This window comes from Kryptolebias marmoratus, linkage group LG19 (genome assembly GCF_001649575.2).
Source record: "Kryptolebias marmoratus isolate JLee-2015 linkage group LG19, ASM164957v2, whole genome shotgun sequence".
Classification (NCBI taxonomy): Eukaryota; Metazoa; Chordata; class Actinopteri; order Cyprinodontiformes; family Rivulidae; genus Kryptolebias; species Kryptolebias marmoratus.
The window spans coordinates 12,101,704-12,128,554 of NC_051448.1; the positions used below are offsets into that span (position 1 = coordinate 12,101,704).

The following is a 26,851-nucleotide window of genomic DNA, read 5'->3' on the forward strand; positions in this document are numbered from 1 at the left end:
ATATATAGGACTTTAGCTTTAACTATTTTAGTTTGTATTAATAAGAATTACATGTAAGTTATGACAGTTTTGTTTTCACCAGGATACAAAAATGAGGACCTTTTTGTATTTAACGTGTTTCCAAAGATGAATCAGAAGCTTACTGATCAGATTCTGTTTTGTTCATTGCCAGTTTCAAGAGGAAGAGAGGGGTTTATAAAAGGAACTGATCAAATATGCTGAGAATGGAGAAGCCAGATTTCACAACAGATGTTTTGCATCCTGAGTCCAAGTGCTATAAAAGATCCAGGACAAGAAGTTCCTTAGAAGAGGAGCTGCTTTCAAAGACCAGAATGATTTGGTTCTGTTAAACAAAGACTGCACCAAGCCTTTTCTTTATGGTAGGAGAAATGCTTTTAAAAAGTCATTTAAATCTTCTGAGCAAATCGCACTTTTAAAGTTTAAATTATGTTGATGCTAAACAGGAGCTTTTTTATCTCTGATAGGTGTTTATAATCATTTTACGATTACAGAATAACCAGAATATTTACACTGAGACAAATGCCATACTTACTGTACCTTTCACAGTATAATTATATACAACAATTATGGTCTATCAGTCTGTTAAAAATGCATCCTACTTGTTGTTTTTTATATCAGAGTTTTGAATTGTGATTATATTATGCTGCGTGTATTATATTATTACACGCAGCATTCTCGGATCTGTTTGTGCTTGTAGTATGTGTTGGAGATGGCTCGCAGGGATTTACATTATTTCCCACCTTTCATAGTGGCAGACTGTCAGTTTATATTTGCATTGAAGCTCAATATGCAGCAATACTTTGCAGACTGGAAAACATTATTGAAGTTACACTAAATTACAATGAGACAAAGTTCTTATTATAATGAAATTATTAATTTTTATAAGGTTTCAGCATCAGTTTTAAGTTTGCTTTGCAGAGGAGTGAGGTAGTTGTGTTCCCATTTTGAAAACAAAGAAAGGGCCTATGAAAGATGGCAGCAGTTTGGACTGGACTGGCGTGGTTTAAGCTGCGGGGGTCAGAGGTCAAATTCACGTGACCTTTGTTCTCAAACAAACTTTCTTTTGATCTAAATTTCTCAGTTGATCTTTTCTCATGTCCATTTATCACTGTGAACTAATTCAGTTTTATCTTAAAATGTAATTTTCAAACTAATATTAAATGTTGCTGTATTTTTACAATAAATACATATGTAGGTATTGTGTCAAACAAGATGAAATCTCCTTTCATGTTCTGTCTTTAATGATTGATCAAAATGTCAACATGTGTCCAGATTGCATTCCAAGTCCAGCCAGTCCTTTTTGTTAACAATTACTGACCATGCATGGGGGTTTTGTCCTTTGGATATTTTGGATATAATCACGTTTTTATTTAAAACTCGCTAAATATCTGTCCAGAGTTGGTGGATTTGAAAAGGTAAGAGGGGTTAACTTAATTTTACTTTTTGAAAAGAAGAAACAAATTGACAGAAAACTGCTAAAAAGGGGTTGATTTAAAAAAAAAATGTATTTTAATTTTGACAAACAACTCAATGCCACGAGCTACATACATTTTAGAGGAAGAGAAAACACATTTGTTGTTTAATTTGTTTTGTGTTATTTTTTTTACAGAATCTGACCTCATTTGAAGACACAATATGAACTCCCTTTTTGTGCAAAAGCTACATTTTGCATTTCTTTTGATAACAGGTGAGATTATAACTTTTCATGTGTTTAATATTTACTCCTAAACATTATTCTCACAAATATAAAACAGCAACATAAATAGGAGGTAAAAAATTAGATTTTGTGTTTGTATCAGTTTTGTTTTTGTTAGAAAAATATAACATGTTCTTATTAGCTTTCTAATATAAAATTAATTTGCTATATTACATATTTTCTATTCATTTTACTGATGACAATTCACAAGGCTGTTACAAATATTTATAACATTTGACCATGTATCTTTGCTTCAGGTTTGCTGAGTCTACCACTGCTTACAGGTACATAAATCCCATTTATAGTTAACTGAAGACTTGCAGGTTTACCCCCTGCCTTCTGAACTGCCATGATTTATTTTCCAGAATGTGAAAAAATCAGACTGGTTGGTCCTTCCCGTTGCTCCGGCAGAGTGGAGGTCCTCCACCAGGACAGCTGGGGAACTGTGTGTGATGATCACTGGAGCATCACTAATGCTGACGTGTTGTGCCGAGAGTTAAACTGCGGCACAGTTATGGAGGCTAAAAAGAGTGCATTTTTTGGAGAGGGCAAAGAGGAGATCTGGTTGGATGATGTGCAGTGTACCGGGAGGGAGAGTTCTATCCTTAAGTGCTCACACAAGAACCTGGGGGTGCATAACTGTGGTCATAGTGAAGATGCTGGTGTTGTCTGTTCCGGTAAGCCTGACTTCATTCACCGTACTTGCTTTGCTCCATAAAAATGATCACAAAGCACACTTAACATTTTAAAATATGCTTCAAGTTGTTGTAAGTGGCTTCTTAACATGAGTTAGGATTACTTCTGCGGTCACATGTGTGTAAATATTAAATAGAGGTTACTTTTGTTTCTTTCAAGGTACAAGTTAAACAGTAAAGCTAGAGACATCATGACAAATGAAGAACAATAATTTTACTCCAGAACTGTCTGAAAAATATCCCCTTGTATCGGCAAAAAAAAATAAAATAAATTTTCTTCAGTGTGAACAAAAGGATCCACAAATAACAGCATATTTGTTTGAACCATTGATTCACATTATAGAGGTTCTTAAACTTTTCATAGTGAGTACTTCTCAGGAAAGACTAACCAAGCCTAACTTTAACCCGTGGTACTTTACCACAGTTTGAGAAGTATGGTTCTAATACATTCTTTGGTTGTTTTGCAGAGGCTATCTTGTATTTATACAAGTACGCTCACTTTTAATCCTCATACATGTGGACATTAATCATAGTTGGTGGCTTTTCACTATACTTTTTCATTATTTGCTGATGTGCTAGAACATGTGCGGGTCATCAACGGAAGCAACCGATGTAATGGCAGAGTGGAAGTCTACCATGGAGGCCAGTGGAAACGTGTGTGCAGCAGTGACTGGGGCAAGGAAGCAGCAGAGGTACTGTGCCAAGAGATTAGCTGTGGTTCTCCCCTTGTACAAACCACAGTGCCGTTTTTTGGAGAGAGCCAAGCCCTGTCGGGACTCAAAACCAGCTGTGCTGGGAATGAGACCTCTATCTCAGAGTGCCAGCTACAAGATTTCAAGGAAAGCTGTGTTGATGCTACCATTGTCTGTATGAGTAAGTCACGTCATAAAATGGTGTCAGACACTTGTTGTAACTTTAAAATTATTAGGTTGTCACTTTCTTGCATTTTTTTTCTTTCCAACCTGACAGACAATAAACCGTTACGACTGGTAAATGGGACTAATCGATGTTCGGGTCGAGTGGAAGTCTATTATGAAGGACAGTGGGGAACTGTTTGTGATGACAAATGGGGGATGCATGAAGCAGATGTAACATGCCGAGAACTGAACTGCGGCAGCGCTCTTTCCGTAAAGTTCAAGGCCTTCTATGGAAGAGGTCATGATCAGGTTTGGCTGGACGATATTGAGTGTATCGGTAATGAGAAGTCCCTTTCTGACTGCCCACATAGAGGCTTTGGAGAACACGACTGTGACCACAGTGAAGATGCTGGTGTTTTGTGCTCAGGTAATAGACTCTTTACTTCTTTTTTTTTTGAGGCTCGAAAATATGCAGGTTCATATGAATTTGAAGTCTGCATTCTTAACTGTTTGCCTTTCAGAGACTTTGAGACTGATCAATGGGACCGACAGGTGCTCTGGCAGAGTGGAGGTGTTCCACAATGGACGGTGGAGAAAAGTTTGCAATAATAATAACTGGAGTGTTAAAGAGGCTTCGCTTGTCTGTAAGGAACTCGGTTGTGGAAATCCAAAGAAAACCCAAGATGTCTTCAGTTTTGGTGACAGCGCATTACCAGGGTCTATAAGTCGATGCTCTGGTAACGTCAGCACTTTAGGCCAGTGTGTGCTTGAAGAACATGCGGGGAGTTGTACTGGAGCTTCTGTTGCATGTGCAGGTAGGACACAAGATACTGGTGTACTGTGAAACTGAATCTTTCTAAAAACAACAATGACATACAATTTCCAATGTTCTCAAAACAAGCAAACTGTACTGTGCAGCATGTTTTGGTTTACTTTCCTGATCTGTCCTTTCCAAAAATGCGCTCTTATGTTGTATTGAATAATTCTCACATTACCCTTCCCTGATATCTGCATCTGCTACTTTAAAGCCTCACTTTGGTTACTTGTTATTGATTCTGTCATTTGTTATATTTTTTGTTTTACCTCATTATTAAAAAAAGGAATCAAACATTGACAACTGGGGGGGTTTCTCAGCTCAATTATAGTACAGCTTTACATGAAATGGACTGTCTTGCATTCTGTATTTCTCTCTGAGAGGAGCACCAATAACACTTATATTTCTCTATGATGGGGAGAAGACACAACATTACACACTCAAATGGACATTGTCTCCATAAATTTGCATGTTTTCATCACATTGGTAGACATTCTGACTTCAAGCAAGGTTTCTCTGTAACATGGTTGGATTAAATTCACCAAAATATTGATTGTTATTCAAATACAGAAACACTTTAGTTTAATTTGCAATTTGCTAGGCCCTTACAATATTTCCTTGACTTTAGGTACCTTAAACATGATTTGTCCTCAGGTAATCGACCAATTAGGCTTGTCAATGGAACGGACCGATGCTCTGGCAGAGTGGAGATTCTGCACGATGGCCAATGGGGAACAGTGTGTGATGATGATTGGGACATCAGAGATGCTCAGGTGGTGTGCAGATCCATGGACTGTGGAACCGCTAAGACAGCCAAAACCTCGGGCTTCTTTGGCCCCGGCCAAGGAGACATCTGGCTAGATGATGTCAACTGCATCGGCAATGAGACGTCTCTTGTGCATTGCCGGCGACCCATGTTTGGAGAAAACAACTGTGGCCATGGGGAAGATGCAGGAGTAATTTGTTCAGGTACCTATGTTATACTTATTTACTCAACAGTACATAAGTCAGACTATCAAATAAAGTATAAATTATTCACTGTATCCAACAATCAGCTTCTGATTCTTTCTACTTTTTTTTTTTTTTTTTAGCTGACCTCAGACTAATCAATGGCACTGACCAGTGCTCAGGCAGGATTGAAATATATCATAACGATCACTGGTCACCAATATACAATATTAACTTTGGAATGACAGAAACTACCGTGGTGTGTAGGGAGATGAACTGTGGAGACCCTGTCAAGTTTTACGGATCTTTCGTTCAAAGGGGAGATCCCAGAGGACTGACAATGAGTTGTAACGGTAGAGAAACCTCTGTCACACAGTGCAGACTCACAGACTCACAGAGGACCAACAACAATAACATTAAAGATGTTTTTGTCACATGCTCTGGTATGTATTTTGCACATTTTCTAAAATCACTAGTTTTCTTTTACAAACCCAGTTCAAATAAGTTCACTCATTTACAAAAATGAATGCAATCCTTTGCAAATCTCACAAACCCATATTTTATTCATAATGGAACAGAGTAAACATAACAAATGTTTAAACTGATCAACTGTGTCATTTTTAGAAAAAAATAAGATAATTTTGAATTTGATTGTAACAACACATCTAAAAAAAGTTTGTACAGCACCATGTTTTCCTCTGCGAAGCATCTCTTCTCTGTAAATGTCTAGGACCTGAGAAGACCAGCTGTGGTTTTGGAGGGAATGTTGTCCCATTCTTGTCCAATGTAGGATTATAGCTCTTCAAAAGTCCTAGGTCTACTTTGCCAGTTGTTGTTTTTTTACACAAAGCATCAATTATTTCCCTCCACCAAGGAGGTTATGTTTTCGGTAGCATTTGTTTGTTTGTCTGTCTGTGCACAAGATTACTCAAAAGGTTATGAATGGATTTTCATCAAACATGGTACGAGGAACAAGTGATTAGATTTTGGTGGTGATCACGATCTGGATTCAAGAACTTTTTAAAGGAACTGACAAAAATGAAGATCCCTGTAGTGAGTAATAATCTCAGAGGTTTGCGCTCTGAGTGCTTCTGGTTTCAATTTGGACTGCAGGCAGGCCAGTTCATTGACCAGATTCTCCGACTATAAAGCCATGCTCTTGAAATCGATTCAGTATGAGGTTTAGCATCATCTGGATGGGAGTGTATGTTGTTCCTAAATTTGTATATACAATTCTGTATTGCTGGTGCTTTTACCACAGGCATTAATGGACCCCCATACCATCAGAGAGGCAGCCTTTTGAACTGTGTGCTGATAACAGGCTTAGATGATCCATCTCCTCTTGAGTACAGAGGACGTGCTATCTGTGGTTTCCAAAAAAAAATTTAAACTTTGATTTATCTGACCACATAACAGTTTACCACATCGCCTCAGTTAATTTTAAACGAGCTTTGGCCCAGAGAAGACTGCAACATTTCTGGGTGGTGTTCACATCTGGCTTCTTCCTTGCAAGATAGAGCTTTAACCTGTGTTTGTACAGCACCTTGAACTCTGTTTACAGACAATGATGTGTGGAAGTGTTCCTGAGTCCATGCAGTGAAATCCAGAACAGAATCAGATCTGTTTTTAATTCTGTGGCCCATGGGGACCAGAAGATCACGGCCATTCAATATTGACTTTAGGCCATGATCTTTGAGCTCAGAGATTTGTTCTAAAAGTAGTGAAACCCTTTCAGAATAATGTTCCCCAATGGAAAATTGAGAAGACTATAAACGTATAATCATCTACAGTTCATAATATCATCAAAAGATTTCAATAATTCAGCCTCACCAAAGGAATTTTTTAATACCCAAATAACCTAATTAGTTGCAAATGCTCCTCCAGCTGTTTCTTATTGGTACCATTTAGTTTTATAGCCTATTGTTGCCCTTGTCCCAACAGCTTTGAAAAGTGTTGCTGCCATCAAATTAAAAGTTACATTTTTTCCTAAAAATGGTACATTTTCTTAGCTTAAACATTTAATGTTTACTATGTTCCACAATGAATAAAATATAGATTTATGGGATTTGTTGGATTATGTTTTTAATCACATTTTACACATTGTCCCCACTTTTTTGTAACTGGGGTTAAGAAATTATCTTTTGCAATTCCCAGGAAATGTGAAGTTAGCTGATGGCCCCCATCGTTGTGCTGGAAGAGTGGAGTTTTACGACAAGGGCCACTGGGGGACCGTGTGCGGTGAATCCTGGGACATCAACGATGCTTCTGTGGTGTGCAAACAGCTGAACTGTGGGAATGCTCATAAGATCACCACAATGTCTGAGTTCGGCCGTGGCTTGGGACAGACCTGGATTGATCAAATTGAATGCAGTGGAAGGGAGTCTACACTCTCTCAGTGCCCACAAACACCGTATAGGGACAGAACCTGCAACACGTCCTCTGTAGCTGGGGTTGTTTGCACAGGTAAAGGAAAAAGACCAAAATAAAAGACTTCATTATAGTTGTTGGTCTTTTTTTATTATTTTAATAGCTCTGCATTGTAGCTAAAGACTCATTTACTTTTACACTGGAGATTTTGCCCATTAGATTTAGCGTACATTAAACACATCACTATTGGTTTTCATTGATTATCTGTTGTCATGTTGCTACGTTTCAGTTTCCTTGTCTTTACAGGAAGCTTGGAGGTCCGGTTGGTCAACGGCAAAGATGAGTGCTCCGGCAGAGTGGAGGTTCGTCATGGTGACACATGGCATACAGTTTGCAACGCCGACTGGACCCTGAGTAAAGCCGAGGTGGTGTGTGGGTTGCTGGAGTGTGGCCGCGCCCTGAGTACTCCCGGCTCTGCCCAGTTTGGCCAGGGCAACGGGTCGGTGGTGGAGGCAAGCAATTTGTGCTTCGACAACGTGACATCTGTCAAGCAGTGCTCACAGAAAGGTTTCAGAGCGTCAACGTGTGGGCATGACCATGACGCTTCAGCTGTCTGTGCAGGTAAAGCCGTGAACGTTAATGTCATCAGCCGTTGTTGCATTTCCACATAATATTACCAACCAAAAACCATACAGTGGACATATGTGTTTTGTTTTCAAATAAGTTCCCCTCCCTTTGTTTGCCTTTCTGTCTTTACCCTCTAGTTTCAACGCAACAAAAACAATGAATTCTCTAAACTGGAATGAAAGTTACAATTTTACCTTGTCTAGAGAAGCCATTGCTTATTTCGGCATGAATATATTAGATAGATATTATTACATTTAGCTTTTTCAACAAACTCAGCTTGGAAAAATAATGTTTAATTCTGACTGGAATTACAAACTAATAGCTAGTCTGAGCAAAGCCAGATTATTTTATTAACCTTTCCTTTGATGTCAGTTGGGTATTACATAGTAATTCTGCGGCTGCAGCTATTTACACTTCTATTTACAACTCTATGTAAATAACTGTGTAATGCAAAATACCTTTCATATGAACCACTATAAAAAGTTTCAGATTTGAGATGACAGAAACACACTTTGTTCTTGACCCCACTTAAATGAGCCATTAGCTTGTATGCCCAGTCAGAACAAAATACTAATTCTCCAAACTGAGGGCCTTCAAAGAGCTATCTACAACAGGTAAGATATTGATGGTTCATAACCTTTCCACAGAACCCTCCTCCAAATAACTGAACTATTCATTTATTGTATTCATGTAATGCTTTCCCTAGACAAAACTATTTCCCTATACCCCCATTAAAAAAAATCAGAATAGATATAGCTCTGTTGTTTTGGTCTGGCAGGGTCCTGTTGTTTTACCCAAACGCTGCCATTTTACAGCGTTTGGGCAGACTATATTTAATACCAAGCATGACTGGTAACGAGACTACAGCACGAAAAATGAAATAACCTTGGTATTACCTTGTATATTTTTCAGTTAAAGTTAGAGTTCAATTTTTTGCATTTTTTTCCCTCCAACTTCCGCTCTGCCCATTGCATTTGTACTAAACTCTTTTCTGTTTTCATATGCAGCCCAGCTGCGGCTGGTCGGCGGCTCGGGTCAGTGCTCTGGCAGAGTGGAGGTCTTCTATAAGAGCCAGTGGGGCACCGTGTGTGACGACGACTGGGAAATGAACAGCGCTGATGTGGTCTGTAGACAACTTGGTTGCGGTCATGCAGTCTCTGCACCGACTAGTGCCCATTTTGGACGAGGCTCTGGTCCGATATGGTTGGATAACGTGATTTGTAAAGGTCAAGAAGATGCTCTCACACACTGTACGCATCGTGGATTTGGAGAAAACAACTGCGGGCATGGTGAAGACGCCAGTGTCATCTGTTTAGGTGAGAGACCTGGCTCATTTTTCAGTGTATGAATGATCAGTTTTTCTCCGACTACGCTGAGACGGTTCTGCCAATCTATTTCAGGTGATCTCCAGAAGCCCCAAATTACTTTGAATCCTTCTGCTCGGGTAAACTGGGGCGACAAAGTTGAAATCACCTGCACTGTCATAACCGAACACTTGGGTGGGACGTTTGTGCTGAAGAGGGACCAAGGATCATTTGAGAGGGAGAAGTTCTCAGAGCACGAAGCTGCAACCTTTGTTTTCCCCAACGCGGACTTCAGTTTAAATGGGTCGTACTTTTGTGAATATCATAAAAAACTGCCTGAACAGCAGGTCATCTATTATCCTCAAGGAAACAGAGCGGATCTCTCAGTCATAGGTAAAAACAAAAAGCCTTGCTAGTCTGTTTTTGTAGCGTACCTTGATTGCTGTCACATTTTAAAGTAAAACTCCTCCTTCGTCCTGCAGTAAAGTTAGAGAAGCCCAGCATCTCCCTATCATCCGGTCACACAATGATGATCTACACTCCTGCCGAGGTGTCGGTCACCAAAGGAAGCACCTTCTCCATCACTTGCTCCACTTATTCCAAATATCCCGACGGCATCTTCTATCTGACAAAATCGAACAAGAACATTTCTCAAGCAAAACCATCGTTTGGCCACTCCATCTTCTACCTGGCATACTTTGAATTCCCTGAAATCGATTATAAAGATCAAGGGGAGTACACCTGCCTGTATGGGGTGAACATTTCCTCAATACCCTTTTGTTCCGTTCCCTCGAAGACACTCTACGTCACCGTAGTCGGTAAGACCCGAGAAGGAAATATTCTACTTTTTTTTGGTTTGTTTGATATTTCTCTCACACTTTATCTTGTACTCCCTGCAGCAACCTCATCCTCTTCAGTTGTCGCAGGTGTTGTGAGCGTTTTAGTATTGCTGCTGGTTCTGTTGTCCGTTGGGTTCTGGGTCTGGAGAAAGAAATGGAGAGGCGCTGGTAAGATTCATATTTAAATGTTCCAGATGTGCTACAGTGACCAGTTTCTTTTCTTACCACATAATTTTAGATTATTCTTCACACCACAGATCGTCATATTTGTTAACTGGTTAAGTACTAATAATAGATCACTGTGTGCATTGGGTCATGGTGTATTTTTCAGTGATATGTTTTGGTTTCAAAGCCAACAGCAATATTAAGGAAAGTCCAGTACCTTGCATGCCAAACAAAGATGTTGCACTGTGAGCGCTCAGAGTATGGGATGAGGAGGACTCTCGGCTACTACCACTCCAAATTGTAGCTCAATATGTGTAAAAATGACTGAGTTATTACCATTATTGTGTTTGCTAAAGTTAATCATCTGTGGCAGCCATCTTTAACTGGGTCGATTCCAAAAGTTATTTAGTTGCAGATGTGTTTCTAATGATGAATTCCTTAGAGTTTCATTAAAATTCATTCAGTAGTTGATGAAACATTTTGCTAACAGACAAATGCATTTTGTGGTGGCGGACGGGTGAGTGAGCTCCGTTGTTACGAGTCAGCTGTAGTCCACAGAATACAATTATATGTTTCAGCTACGGCTGAATAAATTCAGAATTAAAACTTGTAGTTTCAGATTTACTGTGTCAAAACCAAAAAATTGCTGTTGAATTCATACTGATGTTGTGCTCACGTTTCAGGTGTCATGGTTTACTTTAACACCAAGTTTCAGGAAATGAAAAAAGAACTGGAAGACAGGAGCAATGGAGCAGTGGATGAAAGGTAAGACAGACAGAACACCTGAAGTTCTATAATCTGTTTAGTTTTCACTTGAATAATTTATCAGTCTTGTTTTTTTGGTTTGAGCATCTTGAATATTTCAGTTTATAGCCTGGTCCTGTTGGTGGCCATGTTCTCTAGAGATCCAGTTCCCGTGTTCATTATTGGTTTCCTGTTTTGTTTTTTCAGTCTATCTACTTCTACATACTTGGTGCTAATTCAGCCGTTTATATATCAAACCTTTCAGCTCATCGAGGAGATGGCTGTTATGACTTTTGGTCATTGAGACACTGATTTCTCTTCAGTTCCTTCTAAAAAATTGTTCTATTTGAAATCTGCTTCAGCATACTTGCTCCATTTTTGTCTTCTTATGCTACTTTTAGCTTTTAGCTACTGTTCTGCTACTTTTACCTTTTTAGTTAGTCTTTTGGTATTTTTTTAGCTTCTACTTTTAACTCTGAGTATGTGTTGGGCATGACTCTCAGCTGCAACCACAACGAACTTTGGCTCAGTAACTGTAAAACTGATTGATATGTAGCCATTTTTGTGTTTGCTAAGGTTGATCAGCTGTGGTGGCCATCTTGAGTCAGCTTGTTTCCAAATGTGAATCAGTTGTAGATGCACATCCAGCGATTAATTTCTGTGAGTTTCATTAGATATTTTGCTAACAGACAAACAGACAGGTGATTGCGTGATGGCTGACTGCAGTGACAGGAGAGTAGTATTTACCTTCTGCAGACTTAAAAAGTGGACTCAAGCATCAAACCTACACTTAATATATTAACTTATTGTAATTTGCTGCTTTCTTTGGTTTATTGATGCCTTTATATACTGGTCTCATTTCCAGCTTTTTTTGCTGTTGTTGTAAATAATGATTTTAACTGAATATGAGTTGCTCCTTCTCAAACTGAAATACTGTACATGTCGGACGGTGTATTCTGCTGCTATCCTAACGATCTCCCTCCTGATGCCCTTTAGGGAACGCACCAACCAGATGTACGAAACTAAACGCCACAACGACGACCCAAAGGCCTCGAACAGCGGCGTCGAATCTGAGAGGGTTGTGGAGAAAGTCCCCGAGGACCTGGCAGGACGAGTGTGCTACGAGCAGGAGCCTTTGATCGACTAGTTGTGACAACACGACTCCAGGAGCAGCTTCCGTTGAGGGATTTCACTTCACCTCCAGAGTAACACAACAGCAGGCTGAAAGGAATAAATACTCACAACAACTCTGATCATAATGTCACAAAGCACTGATACAAGCTGGTCCAGACTTTTCCATCAGAGAAGCAGAGTGAGAGGTTAAACTATAACCAATATTGACTGGAAACTGTTGGATTTTTTTTTTTCTACAGCATAATTTGTAACCTTTTATGCTTCTAACGACAATCGCGTTGTAATTTTCTTTACGAGAAATTCAAATGTTTAAAGTTAAAATGAAGTTTTCAATGATGGCAAAAAATCTGATACCGCGGATTGTTACACTGTGTGTCGTTCATATGCCAGTGGTGATTTGTAAAGATCTGAAAGGTTCTGTAAATGGTAGAACTAAGTTTCAGGAATCTGTTAAAACACAAGATAATTTCCCTTTTTTTGTTATATCCAACTAATAATGAATAAATGTATGTTTCTTACAACTCAAGTCGGTCAGAAGTTTTTTCTTTACTTGTTCCACATACTGAGATTTCAGCTTCTTAATCATTGAAAAGAACAAAATAATTCCAGGAAGTTTAAGTTGTCAGACATTACCTGATTGTATGCATGAAGTGGAAGGTAGCTTGTTGTAGTAAAAAAAGTCCTTTTCAACTTCTACTTTGTCAAAATTAGCAATGGTACAGTAAAAACTTTTTGCAAATAGTTCTTTAGTCTAAAATTCAAATGGCAGAAACAAGATGTGTTTGAGTCGTGTGTTTTTCAATTCAAGGGAGTAAATTTTACTGTGGTGGATACTGTGTATGCCCCTTAAACCTTCCCAGCTGCCATTTTGACGTAGTAGAAGAATCACAGCTGTGGTTTTCATCCTGGTTGATGAACACAGGATCAGTTCTGTTTCCCTGTGCTAGCACATTTGAAGGTGCATGGGTTGTTTCCCAGTCTTCATGTGTTTAGCTGACTTGGAGAAGCCAGTGTCTGGTGTGTGTGTGTGGGATACTCCCTACTAAGGCCCATTCAGTCCCTGTACAGCCGGAGTGACTCATTTCCAGTAAGTATAATCCTTTGTCACAGATTATGTTTGTAACTTTTATGGACAGGGTTTCTAGGAACATGCCAAGAGGCTGGGGGTCTCTGTTTCGAGAGGCTCTGGATTGCCGTGCTGTTGTCTGCAGGTCACGCGCTCCTGTTGACCTTGTCGAGTGGGGAACCTTTCAAGGTGCCGGAGAAGTTTGTGGTCGAGTGTGAATCAGCACCTCCCTCCCACTCAGAGGCCCTGGGGGTAGAAAGGTAAAAGCAAAAACCCGGGTCTTGTAGCAAAGAAGCCAAAAGACAAAACCTTTGATTAACCAGGTGATCTTTATTCCAACCCTCACTGATGGTTTTAAGATATTGCAACTGAAAGACTGAGACGTGAATACAAGCAGCTGAAAGGAGCTTCCTCTGCAGAGTGGCTGGACTCACCCTTAGCCTGAGCAGCTCATCTATCCAAGAGGAGCTTTTGAGTTGAGCAAGACGTGGATATGTCGAAGGTAATATCATTTGGAAATACTAAAGTCTATACAGGTGTGCTTCAATGCTTGAGTAATATAGTGGTAATAATTGTAAGTGTGTGTGTGTGTGTGTGTGCGTGTGTGTGTGTGCCCTGGTTTGACACTTGAGAAAGGCATGCCACGACTGAAGTAGCAGTCATGCAAATGGGTGTGTCCATGCAGGCAGGTAAACTTTGTCCAAACCTGCTCACCTGGTCTGCTTCAGCACACTCACAAACATTCATACAGGATAGAGGAACATTACAGGCTGTCTACTTCTCTGTTTTACTTCTCTATTTTTATCTCTATAAACCCTTGCGCGTGTGTTCAGACTGGTGTGTTCCTGTTTAAACTGCAGATATGCCTGTGGTTTATTATTTTGCCAGTGTGAGCAGCTCTCTGGTGGTACAGTATGCATTCTTTCTTGTCTCTCTTTTACTTGTAGCTACATACACAGATCATTACTAGGCATGCTGAATTTTGTACACTTAAGTATGACTGAATGGTGATTTCTTGAACTTTAGCTGTAAATAATCTGATGTTTCACTCACAGCAGAGTATCCTGTGACATACCCAGTCAGGGAATTTAATGTGTGTGATGGCTCTTAAAGCAAAACCTTTCTTTCTTTGCAGACTAAAAAAAATCAAGAGAGGATCACGTCCGTACTGACTTCTAAGAAGATTCCCTTCAAAGCCGTGGACATTACTGCAAATTCTGAGGACAAGGATTTAATGAGGAAGATAGCAGGCGACCCGTCTGCATTGCCCCCGCAGTTATGCAACGGAGACACTTACTGTGGAGTAAGTTTCATCTACCAACTGTAGCGCTGATCACGGTGTGGAGCTCTGCTGTCTGTACTTTATTCTCTCAAACATTTAACACAATAATTTAATATAATTTACACGCTTGCCGCTTATACAACTCAGGAAGAAAGCCTGTGGTTTAAGGTGTGGACAACGGGATTAAACAAATATTTGCAGTACGAGCCTCCGTCGGGGCGACTCTGGGAAGCGCAACTGTAACCGTAACAAATCATCAGCAGGCGTGAAGATGGTTTAGTTTTCATTTTAAATTTGGATAGATAACTTGTGTGACCAGAGAGTACACCAGCACTCGCCGTGGACCTCTGCAGTGAATAGAAGAGTGGGTGGGTGAACATAAATGGTGGTAATTTCACATTCACTAAATGTTATATTTTACCTAAAGCCCATTGTGATGCATTTAAATCACTTTGACTAAAAAGTTCAATTTCAGTCTTATCAAATTTTAAGGACTCTTTCCCTCTCAGACAGTGAGGAACATCTTGTTTCAGCTGTATGTAAAATATGCTGCACAGATTTTATTTTGTTAAAGTAAATGCTTAAAAATGACAAATAAAACAAGTGTGACTTTCTGTCTTTTTAAATCTCCCCATTCCTTTCTTTCAGGACTATGATGCGTTTGAACAAGCAGTTGAGGAAGAACGGTTGGAGGAGTTCCTCAAACTCTGAGGGAAGTGCCGAACATCGATGAAGGACTCTCAATATTACCGTTATCGTGGTGGCTGAGCAACCAAATCAATTAAAAATGTAATAGATTTGTGCTTCTGTTCGTTTGATGAGAGATTCTTTAGTCGCGTTTGATCAAAACTACTCCAAGACGATGTAACAACTTGGGATTTTATTGGAAAGTAGACATAAATATATTGTTTTTGGTGAAAAACACTCAAATGTGTGTGGAATTGAAATAAAACTTTGTAAAATGGTGTCAACTCATTACCTTAATGACTGTTTTTGTTTTTACACTTGACAAAGGCATGCCACGACTGGAATAGTAGTCTGACAAATGGGGTGTGCCTATGCAGGCAGGTAAACTTTGTCCAAACCTGCTCACCTGGTCTGCTTCTGCACACTCACAAACATTCATACAGGATAGAGGAACATTACAGGCTGTCTACTTCTCTGTTTTACTTCTCTATTTTTATCTCTATAAACCCTTGCTCATGTGTTCAGACTGGTGTGTTCCTGTTTAAACTGCAGATATGCCTGTGGTTTATTATTTTGCCAGTGTGAGCAGTTTTCTGACAGTACAGTATGCAATCTTTCTTGTCTCTCTTTTACTTGTAGCTACATACACAGACCATTACCAGGCATACTGAATTTAGTGCACTTTAGTATGACTGAATGGTGATTTCTTGAAATTTAACTGTCGATAATCTGACGTTTCCTTGTGGGTAACAAAGCACAAATCCCTGCAAAACAAAGTGAGCACAGCCAGTCATAGACTGAACAATGTTCAGTTGAAACCAGATGTTTACATACACTAAGTTTGACAGGTTAGTTGTACTGTAGAGTACATTACATCTGACAACAGTCGTATTGCTCAGGATGTGAAGGTGTGTTCTCAGTAATTTGTCTGTTTAAAATTTAAAACAATAGCGTTAAGGTGCATAGCTTACATGCTTGTTACTAATGCAAAACAGCCTAATATCATTAGGTCTAAAGCGGACATCTCTTTGATTCATGTGGTTTATATTGAGTTCTGTCTGACAGATACATAAAGGAGTATAAAAAATGCATGCAAGCCACAGAAGTCTAAATGTGCTGCATGCATTTTTAAAAATGTTTTTAGATAAATGTTGACAAATGTCTTCATAAATCTCTCCATTCCTTTCTTTCAGGACTTTGAACTGTTTGAAACTGCACCTACAAGTTATATGATTACCTCAGATTCTGAGGGAAATGTCGAACAGCAACGAAAGACTCTTACTATTAACCTTACCGTGTTAGCTGAACGAGCAAATCAATAAAACGTAAAAGATAAAATAAATACATTTGTGCTTGTTTGTGTGATGAGAGAGTCTTCATTTGTTTCAGTCAGAACATTCAAAGAAGATATACCAACACAGTTTATTGTAATCTTTGGTACTTAAACAACAACAAAAATTTGTAACAGTCTGATATGCACAACTTTATGAGAAACATAACCTAAACAAAGATTATAAAATACTCTGCATTACAAGGGATTAGGACAGTCTTGGCTATTGATCGCTTTTTCACCCACTGACATTAGAACAGTGGACTGTCTACTAATTAAGTTTGAATGTGTGTCATGTGAGCTGACAAGCAAAGACTAATAAGAGTAAAATATAAAGTTTGTGAAAGTCATTTTAGTCAACACAAATAGGCTAATATTTAAAAGAAATTCTATTAAAAGCTGGCCATGATTAAAAGACTTTGAATTTATTATTCTTATTATGTTAAAGGTGGGAACAAACATACCTATCTAAAGTAGTTTAGTAATGGTTTTATTTTGATTACAAAGTGGCTTCTTATACTTTCATTTATTTATTTATTTTTAATTTTGCTATTTTGTATGTGTGTGTCTGCATGTGAACGATTGTTCTTGTTTACATTTTGCCTAATTGCTAAAACAACATAAGCAAGATGTACTGAAGTCAAATTAATGTTTTTTTTGTGTGCTTTTTTCCATTATAATTGAAGGGACACACTTATTTTCTTTAATAATATTTAAATAATATTTTTGATGTTAACGTATGTAACCTCATGTTGTAAATACTGATTAAAAACGGAGCCAAATGTGCAACTATTCAGTTTAAAAAGATGCGCAGAACGAAAACTACAACAGGCAGTTCGTTGGACGCCTCAGTGTGGCGCAGATGGGGCCTGTCGGGAATAAACTGCTGTCGCTGAAATGTGACGTCCTCTTTCCCCGCGACCCGAGAGGAGGACAGGGTGGGTTTCTTCAGCTCTCGACACAATCTGCTTTATTTAGCAAGCATCTTTATTTATAAATTCCCCATTTTGTGTCGTTTGTGATGGATAATAACTCTACTGTTGTATTTTTACTAAATTGTAGAACTTTAGGTCCGCCATCCATCGCAAATCTACAATGGCCGAGGAAGGGTGAGCATGACGCTTCTTTTGGACGTATTTTCTTTTAAGTAAAACCAGTTCTCAGTTATTGCTACTATTTACCAAACCTGGACTAGATGTGATTTGAGAAGGGTGACGGTCGTGCAACACTAAGGAGTTGCTTTCGTGTTGTTTTAGTATTTTTAAACCGCAGGAACGATGGTAGCTAAAAGGCTAGTTTGGATGCAAGTCCAGATACTCTGAACGCATTAAAGCATCTTTATGGACACCAGTGATGGCACAAATGCAAGGAGACCAGATTTGAGTCTAATCTATGCGTTTTTAGCTTGCTATTCTTACCATTAAAATCTCCACACTAGAAAGTTAAGCATTGTTTTCTTTCTCCTGTCAAAGGTAGGAGTTTAAGGTTGGACGCTGGTTTTATCAAGATAAATCCAAATAGATCATGTGGCTGCTGTATGAATACTTTTAAACTAAATGTAAGCAGTGAGTTGATAACTTAAAATTTGTACGTTTCAAATAACGCTGCTCAACATTAGAAACTTGTGATGTTTAATATTATTTCTCTTCACTATAAACTCAACCAGGTGTGGACATTGAGTCTGGTGGATTGAGTAGATATTTAAGCACACGGAGCATTAATTTGTGGTACTTAAAGTATAATAAAAAATGATTTATTGCAGTCCATTGATACAGCAATGCCACAAAGTGTTTGATATACAGTGCAGCTCTAGTTTCAGTAAAAGTCTGAATGAAAATATGCCAATCATGCAGTTCACAATGAGCATGGTTTATCCTCATATATTGTTGAACTACCTCAGGTGGTGTGGTCTTCCAAAAGAAAAAACGAAAATAAATACTAGCATTAATTGGGACCGTGTTAAACACAAATTTCTGAGTTTTTAATACGCTGACAGCTGAAAACGAGCTCTGTTAAGATCTGACTTCTCACTGTTTTGGTGTAACGTAACATTTTACTGGTTTCCAACACCTAGAACTCAAAATGTGGACACGACCCCCCCCCCGGACTGAGCTCTCTGTTGCTTGTATGATGATTCACATTTTGTCGGATACCCCTTCACTCTCCAATGAGTGAAATCCCACTTCTGACACGCCAGAAGCTCAGTGCGGCGCTCACTCGTCACGGCTGTTGTGCGAAGACGAAGCTAACTTTCCTCGTGTTTTGACAGCACTGCTGCCGGAGGTGTGATGGATGTCAACACCGCTCTCCCTGAAGTGCTCAAGACCGCACTTATCCACGATGGCCTGGCCCGCGGTATCCGGGAGGCTGCCAAGGCTCTGGACAAGTAAGTTTGACACACAATATCGTCTAGAAAAAAAATGTTGAAGGTATCAATTGGCAAAGATTTATTTTTTTGCGCTGAAAGTGGTTTTTAAAAGCTGTAGGTGGAAACTTGGCTTTTCTAAATATGGTTCAATGTTCCTTTCCAGACGTCAGGCCCATCTCTGCGTCCTGGCTGCCAACTGCGACGAGCCCATGTACGTCAAGCTGGTGGAAGCCCTCTGCGCCGAGCATCAGATCAACCTGATCAAGGTGAAAATTTAACATCAGGTGTTAGACATCCTGCAGATTGTTGGCCAACTTTTTGCCGAAGCCATGTTAAATGCAGTGTGCTGCTGTATCGCTGATGATAACTTGGCTCCCTCTACTGAACACTGTGAGGAGACTGCCATTGTTACCCAATTTTTGTCTGAGATACAGACCAGTTCACACTGCTTCCATTTTATCTCTCCTGACAAATTAGAACTGAGACTGATTGTGGTTAGACTTCAGTTTACTCTTAATGATTCTGTCACAGAAATCCACATTTTATTTGTATGGTTTAAAGGCGTTGGCCCTGTATTTACTGACGAGTTTTCGTAACTCGAATGGCAGGTTGATGACAACAAGAAGCTCGGCGAGTGGGTCGGCCTGTGCAAGATCGACCGTGAAGGAAAACCCCGTAAGGTGGTCGGCTGCAGCTGCGTTGTCGTCAAGGTAAATGATGCACAAAGTTATTTTTGTACATGTAAAGCAGGGGTAGGCTGCCCTGGTCCTGGAGAGACAGATCCTGCATGTTTCACTTGTTTCTCTGCTCCAACACAACTGATTTGAATCAGTGTGTCATTAACAGGCTTCTGCAGAACATGAAGAGGTAATTTAACCACTAAATCAGGTGTGTTGGAGCAGGGAAACAAGTAAAACATGCAGGATAGTGACTCTCCAGAACCAGGGTTTCTGCAGGCTCTTAGTCATTGTCACTTCTGTCAGCCCGCCCCAGGGCAGCTGTGGCTACAATGTAGCTTACCGCCATCAGTGGATGAATGGGTGAATGATTGTAGTGTAAAGCGCTTTGGGATCCTTGGACTAGATAAAGTGCTATATAAGTGCAAGCCATTTACCATTTGTGTCTTAAGTGTAATCATCTCATTTTTAGGCCTTTAGTTGCATCTTGCATGTGTATGCCCGTTTGTTCAGTGCTACCTGGGCTTTTTTAGGTCCTAAATTTAAATCATTGGTTTTTGGAAGGTCTTTAAATTGAACTTCCTGTAACTTGAAGAAACTGATTAAAGTTCAGGTGTTCTTCCTGTGGATCAGGTTTGTCTATCAGCAAGTGAATCAAAAGAACTTCAGGTTCAGTTTGGGATTTTCTGCATCACAAAGCAGGTTATTTTGTTTTACCTGGGTCTGTTAGGGAGACACTCTCATGGAAACACATAAGAGATCACATTTGGGGATGGTGGGACTACTGGTGTTGTTTTTTCTCCTAGTTCCATCATTACCAATTGACTTGGAGAAATGTCTTCATGTGAGACCCCAGCAGAGCAAAACTTGTTGCATAACAGAAGATGGTTGTAAAGTTAGCTGTTAATGTAGTTTTCAGTTAATGATTGTGAGTGGTCCTCTGATGCAGCTTCTCCTGTCTGCAAGGGCGCAAACATGTTATTTAACACAATCCTTCATTGTTAAGGTTAGTTTAAACCAGAGCTCTTAAAGAAACTCTTGATATGTTGAACCAGCGTTTTACTGTAGGGTCCTGGTTCCATTAAACTTGAGATGAGTTGTAGTACGACCCCCATCATTTGGTCCCAGTGAACGGCTACATCAGTATCAGATGACAGCAGGCTTTGATTCATTCTTATCATGGTTTAAGGAAAATTATGTCCAGACTGTCTTGGTTTTAATTGCACAACCTATTTAGACATTGTGTAATAAAACTGCATAAACTTAGATTTTTCTGTTAATCTAAAGTCTTTATGCTCATTTGATCCTGATTTGTTGTGCATATAAATGACTTATTTTGAGCTTGTTTGTTTCTCTGCCTACAGGATTATGGCAAAGAGTCTCAAGCCAAGGATGTGATTGAAGAATACTTCAAAGCCAAGAAATGAGATGTCAATAAAACGTGGAAATAAAGCAGTCTCAGGTGTCCATTTTAATCTAAACACATTTCAGTGTATAAAGTCAGAGTTGTGTTGATTAATTCACCAACTTTTAACTGCATTAAAATGTTAAATCAGATAAACTTAATTTTGGCAGGTTTTCTATATCTAGAGTCAGTGCTGTGCACAGAAAATACAGGCGAAAGACGAGATTGCTAAAATTTTATTTCCTTGACAAAAGGAACAAAAAAACCCTTCACTTTCCTTTAAGTTTATTGGAAATAATTTACAGAATTTTTTTTACCACAGTCTGCATTGTTTTGAGTTTACCACCAGGAAGAAAACCCTTTTAAAAAAAAAGAGTTCCAGTTTACATGAGTCTGTACACAGATGCCTTCAGAGGGACGTTTAGTGAAGAGGTCCTCGAGTCACCGTGCTGATGGGGCGGGGGAAGGAAACAAACGCCTCTTCATCCTTCATGTTGTGGGTTAGCTGCGTGGACAGTAGACTGGGTTTGTCACAGCATCCGGACTGGGGGGATCGGGGGGCGCATCAAGTCCAGTAACTCCCAAACCCCACAGACCTCCTTCAACCTCTTTACTTAAGACCATTAAGAGTTTGTAAATCCAGACATTCAAAAAGACATTTAAAAAAAAAAACCCAAACGGTTGCAGTCTAGTATTTTGTCTTAAATAGTTGTACAAAAGAAGGGCTGTTTTCATGGTAACAATGCATGAGTCCATATTCCTACAATCCTTACAGGTATTCAAACTCCAGTGCTTGGTGTAGTGCCAGCAAGTCAGAGTGGCTGGATATCCTCCAGAAGGGCATGTTGTGCTGCGAAGTGGGGACACACACCGTTAAAACCAGAGATTCTGCTCAAGCGGGTCGAATCACCACCACCTGAACCTGAAATCATGCAAGCTACACCGCTACAGTAGCTTGAAGCTGCTAGCACCGCAAACAAAACCCATGCAGTTCTGATGGAAAGCACTTTGGGAAATATGGAAGACTGTTCCTGTTCTGAGAGCGTCACTAAAGGTGGCCCGAAACATTTTACACAACTAAGACTTTTGGGAGAAAATTAAACTGTTTTTTAAATCAAAACTAAGGAAAATGTATATAGGCAGCAGTTTGTTTATATGAAAGAAAAAAACCCAGATTAATGTTATTTAGTCAATTTAACACCAAGGTTTTTATGCCAAATTTACTAGGTGATGGTTGTATCCTTAAAGATGTGTTCAAATATATTTTTCAAGAAGGTGGCATGAAATTTAAAGAGGGCCACTTCCCTGTATTTTTTTAATTTAACTTCCAAAAAGAGAGTGAGTTATTTCCCAAAATGCCTCGTCTGTTTAAACAATCCCAACACCGTTGTGTCTGAAATTAAACCCCAAAGCTGAAAAGAGAAAGAATCAGATCCTGAAGAAAACACAGTGTGGTCAAATCACAATGGGTCGCTATAAGACACAAGTGTCTGTAAAAACAAATTAAATGGCTGGATAAAAAGCAATGTTCTGAACAAATGAGCGCCGAAAGCTTGGTTACTGGGCACATTTGAGCCGACGTAAATCTGATCTGGGATGAGTGTTAGAAAACGAGCCAATCTCAGATGGAAAAATGTGGCAGCTGTTGCCTAAAGATTTTTCGTTCACTTCAGTTTTAAGTGCAAAAATACACCCAATAAGCCAAGCCGGACTGTAACTCATATATTCACTCCAACAGTTGCAGTCAAGTGTCCCGTCACATGAACCAAACAAACAAAAAAACAGGAGTAAAAGCCAGGAGACCAGAGAAAGTCAAAGACCAAAACACAAAAACCGCTGCAACAAAGAACGGCAGGTTTCGTCCAATCAGAGCTCACACTGCGCGGAGTAGGCGGGGTCACGGTCAAGGTTGCTGGGCTCCATTACCTTTTTGGCCGCCTGCTCCTCTTCCACACCGTCCCCAATTACAACATACACTACTTTCCTGCCAAACCTTTGCATTATGCGCTCAAAGCAACTCTCTTTTCCTGCAAAAAACAAATAAAGGGGAGGAAGGAGGGTCACATGGTCAGAGGGGTCAAAGTTCACAAGTCGCTTGTTTACCTGGCTGGCTGCATGCTCTTCATCCTTCCCATCGCCAATCACAACATATGTAATGTTAGTGCCAAAGCGGGAGACTATACGCTCAAAACAGCTCTCTTTGCCTGGAGACAAACAGACGGCTTTCACAGGTTTTTCATTTGTTGGGATGGAAATAAAAACACAGGAAGAGGTAGAGCTGTGGCCATCACGTAAACACACAAAATTAGATTTTTTTGGTTCTCTTTTTAACCAACCTCATTAATATATCGGTTTCTGTTCAACAGATTCAAACTAAAGTAAAAATCTCGGCTGATGAGCGTCACTGAAACCAAACTAAACACTTAATAAATAATAAATATTGTTGTTTTGTTCAACAATAGACAGAAAGTCAATAATTCAGCTGTAATTTTAGAGATGACAGTGCACCACATTTAGATCCTGATTAAATAGTGGCTCCTAAATGCACCACACTCCATTCTGACAAATGCCTTTTTTTGACCTTTATTCATCAATAACTCTTTTTTTTAGAAAAAAGAAGTAATTTTGAATTTCATTGAAGCAACCAATCTAAAAAAGGTAGGAATGGACCACAAAAGTCTGTAAAAGTAGGTGGTACGAATAAGAAACAGCCGAAGGAGCATTTTAATCAGGTTAACTGGCAGCAGGTCAGGAAGAGGACTGGGTATAAAAAAAGTATTTCAGAGAAACTGAATCGCTCAGATGTAAAGATGGGCAGAGGTTCACCAGTCTGCGAAAAAACGCTTTCAGATTAATGTTGCTCAATGGCACACAGTTCAAAAACCTGCCTCTCTGATGGTATGGGGGTGCATTAGTGTGTAGGGCATGGCATCGTTTATATAACTCCAGAAACACTCATTAACATGCACATTCTGAGAGGCCAGATGCAAATATGCGTTTAAAAAAAATTGCTTAGTGACATCCATCACGATGTGTCTGAAACAAAGAAGCTAAAGACTCCAGCAACACTTGTAATATGGAGACAACTTTACTAATAAATGCTGAATGTGTTTCCAGTTGATTAATAGTTGACTTGCCAATACGACAAAAGTTGCTGGAGTCTTTACCAGGTTAGATTTTCTTCCTCCTCCTCATGCATTATGGAAGTAGGTGAAGCTGTGCCAGAAACTCCTGGGTCTTAAAAACCAGCAACCATCCAACCATAAGTCCATCTTCTAGTAGATGACAGCAGGATTTAAAAATAAAACAAACAAAAAAAAAACTTGGAGGTTTAGAGGCAGGTTATGAGGTAAAGTCTGCATCCTTTGAATCTATTATAGACTGAAGGATTGCAGGGAGGATAGGAGGAACCCATGGGATCTCTTCTGGACTGGGACAGGTGAGACTTCTACGACTTTCTTTTTTAATTTATTGCAGACTCAACAGTTCCACATAATTTCACCTGTGTTAAATTCTTCTTCCCTTTTTATTTCTTTGTCTTTCTTTCCGTGTCCTGTTGATGTCTGAGCCAGTAGCCCTGTACCATCACTTCAGGGTCTGTTTAATGTGTGTCCTAACTATTTTGGGTTAAAAATTCAAGAATTGTTCAAGTGAAATAAATTATTAAAAATCCCTACAGAATGAACTGGCACAAAATCCAACAGAAACCCTCTGAAATCTTATGGAAAGCCTTCCGAGAAGAGTTCCAGATGGATAAAGGGAGACCAGCTCCATATAGTCCCAATCAGGTTCATCAAAAAATAAAGTTCCATTTGATGTATTCTCTTATTCCACATCCTACTTTAACTCGTAAAGTGCGTGTGTTTGTGTGTGCACATGTGTCCGAGTCTTACCTATTTTCGTCGCACTGTAAATGTTCTCTATGGGGAAAACGGAGCCGAGACTATAGAGGAGAACTTTAGCCATTGCCGGTATGAGCTGCGTTGTGGTCACCAACACGTTTACACAGTTACTCCTTCAGGGGGGGACAAAAAAGACATGCAGAAACAGGACAGCCGTTGATATTTTATAGACAGTATACTTCATGCACAGATTTAGCTGCTGTTCGTGGATCAGCTCCACCAGTCTCGATCTTGATCGCGACAGAAGAGAAAGTGCGGTCTGTGTGAACGAAGGAGTGGATTTAGAATAAAGTGACACCTGGAGCTGATGATAGAGAGGGACTTGAGTGCGTGGGTGAGCCAGGAATCTGTCAGAGCTTCCACCTCTGCTCTGAGCTGCAGCCAGGCGTCTCTTTTAGCAGGACCCAGCAGACCTGCAAGCATGGAAACAGTTCCAATGTGTCAAAACCATGCGCATGAACTGCTACAGGATTTTAGCCAAAGGTCACATCTTTATTTTCTCGTTTGGATTCTCTAAAACCTCTTTAGGATTTAGTTCAGTTGCATCATGTGGTGAAATAAGAGCCTTTATTGGTAAATTTGTATAAAGATGGTGACAAAAATAACGCTGTAAGACAGTGGCTTTAAGATTAAATTTCCTAAAAACTAACCTTATTTTAATAGAAAAAACAAAACTTCTCGTACACCATCTCCCTCCTGCCAGGCTCCATTTATAGCGGCTTACCCCCAACATTGTTTTTGTAAGTGCTATATAACTCCTTGACCCGTCGGTAGCGGAAGGCCAGCTTCCTCATCCAGTCGACCCCGCCGCGGACCCCCGTAGCCAGGCACAAGTTGGCGCTGGTCGCAGCTGCATGGAAGCCATCAGTTGCAAAACTGTAAGTACTGTCAATAATAATAATGATATGTTTTATTTGTAAAGTCTGCTCTGGCGGAACCAAAAAAAAAAAAAGATGAATTATCATTGTTAGTCATCACGAGGAGAACAGCCAAGAAGGCAGTTCAGTGGGACCTTTAAAATGTAAATAACCACCTTAAGTCCTGGCCGTTGTCGTCTGATGAGACGTCATCAATATGGACCTGATCACATTCCTGCAGTCACAAAGAAAGGCATGAATTAAAGACCTAAAGAAATGTATATCATCCTCCATCTTTCATATGTCAGAGTTTAAATCCAAGATCATCTTATGCACCATCTCATGTAGGATTGTGAGATCTTGTGAGATGCATTAGCACTCAGAGTACATGTTGAAGATAACTCTCAGCTACCACTGCACCTAATTTTAGCTCAATATCTGTACATTTGACTGAGCTATAGCCATTTTTGTGTTGACTTAAATTCAATTAGCTGTGGCAGTCATCTTAAATTGGTTTGTCTCCAAATGTTAATGAGTTGTAAATGTACATCCAGTGGTTACTTCCTGAGAGTTTCACTAAAATCTGTCAAGTGGTTCGTGGGATATTTTGCTAACATATACAGTTAAATTAAAAGTCACAACCGAGCGTTGTCCGTGCTGTTTTTTTTGTGCCACTAGAGGGCAGCAGAAGCATTTCAGAAACCGACAGCCAAACTTCAGGGAAGGTTTCTCCTCTCACCTCCAGGTCGTTGAAAAATAAGTGCGTGTCGGCCAAGTTGAAGATCATCTCCTCCATCCTCAGGCCGAGCGTCACCGCCATGGGAGGGTCCTGACACAACAGGAAGGTCAGAGTCATTTTAAATCCCTGAAAACAGTTTCCAGAGTTCAGAAAGCTGCCGCTTCTCAAACCTACAAGTCTGACACACGCTCCTGATTCGCACCTCTATCCTCCCCCCTTATTAGTAAAATGGTACATTCTAGTCATCGCAGCAGACACTGACAGACAACTTGCACTTGTTCTGTCCCATCAGCATTCCTCGTGTTTGCGGGGGGGGGGGGGGGGGGG

At 39.8% G+C, this 26,851-nt stretch overlaps 4 protein-coding genes and 2 non-coding genes across 17 annotated transcripts in view; 5 read left to right on the forward strand and 1 right to left on the reverse strand.

Moving 5' to 3' along the window:
- The first annotated feature begins 243 nt into the window (after positions 1–243).
- LOC108242497 (deleted in malignant brain tumors 1 protein) lies at positions 244–12,737 on the forward strand. 2 transcript variants are annotated; one of them, XM_017427366.3, is made up of 17 exons: positions 244–380; positions 1,631–1,708; positions 1,975–2,001; positions 2,083–2,394; positions 2,992–3,285; positions 3,382–3,696; positions 3,791–4,084; positions 4,738–5,052; positions 5,175–5,474; positions 7,186–7,494; positions 7,705–8,019; positions 9,033–9,341; positions 9,426–9,722; positions 9,812–10,147; positions 10,229–10,336; positions 11,017–11,098; positions 12,074–12,737. In XM_017427366.3, exons 2-17 carry the CDS (start codon positions 1,657–1,659, stop codon positions 12,222–12,224), a joined length of 3,816 nt encoding a protein of 1,271 aa, XP_017282855.1. In that variant the 5' UTR covers positions 244–380; positions 1,631–1,656; the 3' UTR covers positions 12,225–12,737. The 2 variants fall into 2 exon arrangements, with proteins under 2 accessions (XP_017282855.1, XP_017282854.1); XM_017427365.3 differs by lacking the exon at positions 244–380 and adding an exon at positions 1,310–1,436.
- Positions 12,738–13,998: 1,261 nt separating this feature from the next.
- zgc:153284 (uncharacterized protein LOC751696 homolog) lies at positions 13,999–15,534 on the forward strand. The gene is made up of 3 exons (XM_017427262.2): positions 13,999–14,184; positions 14,413–14,580; positions 15,208–15,534. The coding sequence occupies exons 1-3, from the start codon at positions 14,140–14,142 to the stop codon at positions 15,268–15,270; spliced, it is 276 nt and encodes a 91-aa protein (XP_017282751.1). The 5' UTR covers positions 13,999–14,139; the 3' UTR covers positions 15,271–15,534.
- A 1,890-nt stretch (positions 15,535–17,424) lies between these two features.
- Positions 17,425–21,076, forward strand: rps12 (ribosomal protein S12). Its single transcript, XM_017427294.3, has 6 exons — positions 17,425–17,514; positions 17,639–17,685; positions 18,846–18,962; positions 19,108–19,210; positions 19,553–19,654; positions 20,986–21,076. Exons 2-6 carry the CDS (start codon positions 17,672–17,674, stop codon positions 21,046–21,048), a joined length of 399 nt encoding a protein of 132 aa, XP_017282783.1. The 5' UTR covers positions 17,425–17,514; positions 17,639–17,671; the 3' UTR covers positions 21,049–21,076.
- On the forward strand, positions 18,698–18,770 carry LOC112450891. The gene has a single exon (XR_003039618.1). It is a non-coding gene; the product is annotated as a small nucleolar RNA SNORD101 (small nucleolar RNA).
- On the forward strand, positions 19,295–19,377 carry LOC112450892. The gene has a single exon (XR_003039619.1). It is a non-coding gene; the product is annotated as a small nucleolar RNA SNORD100 (small nucleolar RNA).
- A 168-nt stretch (positions 21,077–21,244) lies between the features above and the next one.
- Positions 21,245–26,851, reverse strand: part of eya4 (EYA transcriptional coactivator and phosphatase 4) — a 51,835-nt gene continuing 46,228 nt past the window's right edge. For 6 of the 11 annotated variants that reach the window (XM_025008345.2, XM_025008344.2, XM_017427288.3 and 3 more), the window contains 7 exons: positions 26,525–26,614; positions 25,962–26,020; positions 25,653–25,813; positions 25,227–25,341; positions 24,920–25,041; positions 22,953–23,053; positions 21,245–21,876 (listed from right to left, as the gene is read on the reverse strand). In XM_025008345.2, coding sequence (XP_024864113.1) covers positions 21,796–21,876; positions 22,953–23,053; positions 24,920–25,041; positions 25,227–25,341; positions 25,653–25,813; positions 25,962–26,020; positions 26,525–26,614 — 729 coding nt within the window. In that variant the 3' untranslated portion in view covers positions 21,245–21,795. Of the gene's footprint in view, positions 21,877–22,952; positions 23,054–23,129; positions 23,231–24,919; positions 25,042–25,226; positions 25,342–25,652; positions 25,814–25,961; positions 26,021–26,524; positions 26,615–26,851 lie in introns of those variants that run through there. The other 5 variants (XM_037981527.1, XM_037981525.1, XR_005234506.1 and 2 more) reach the window with 5 other exon arrangements.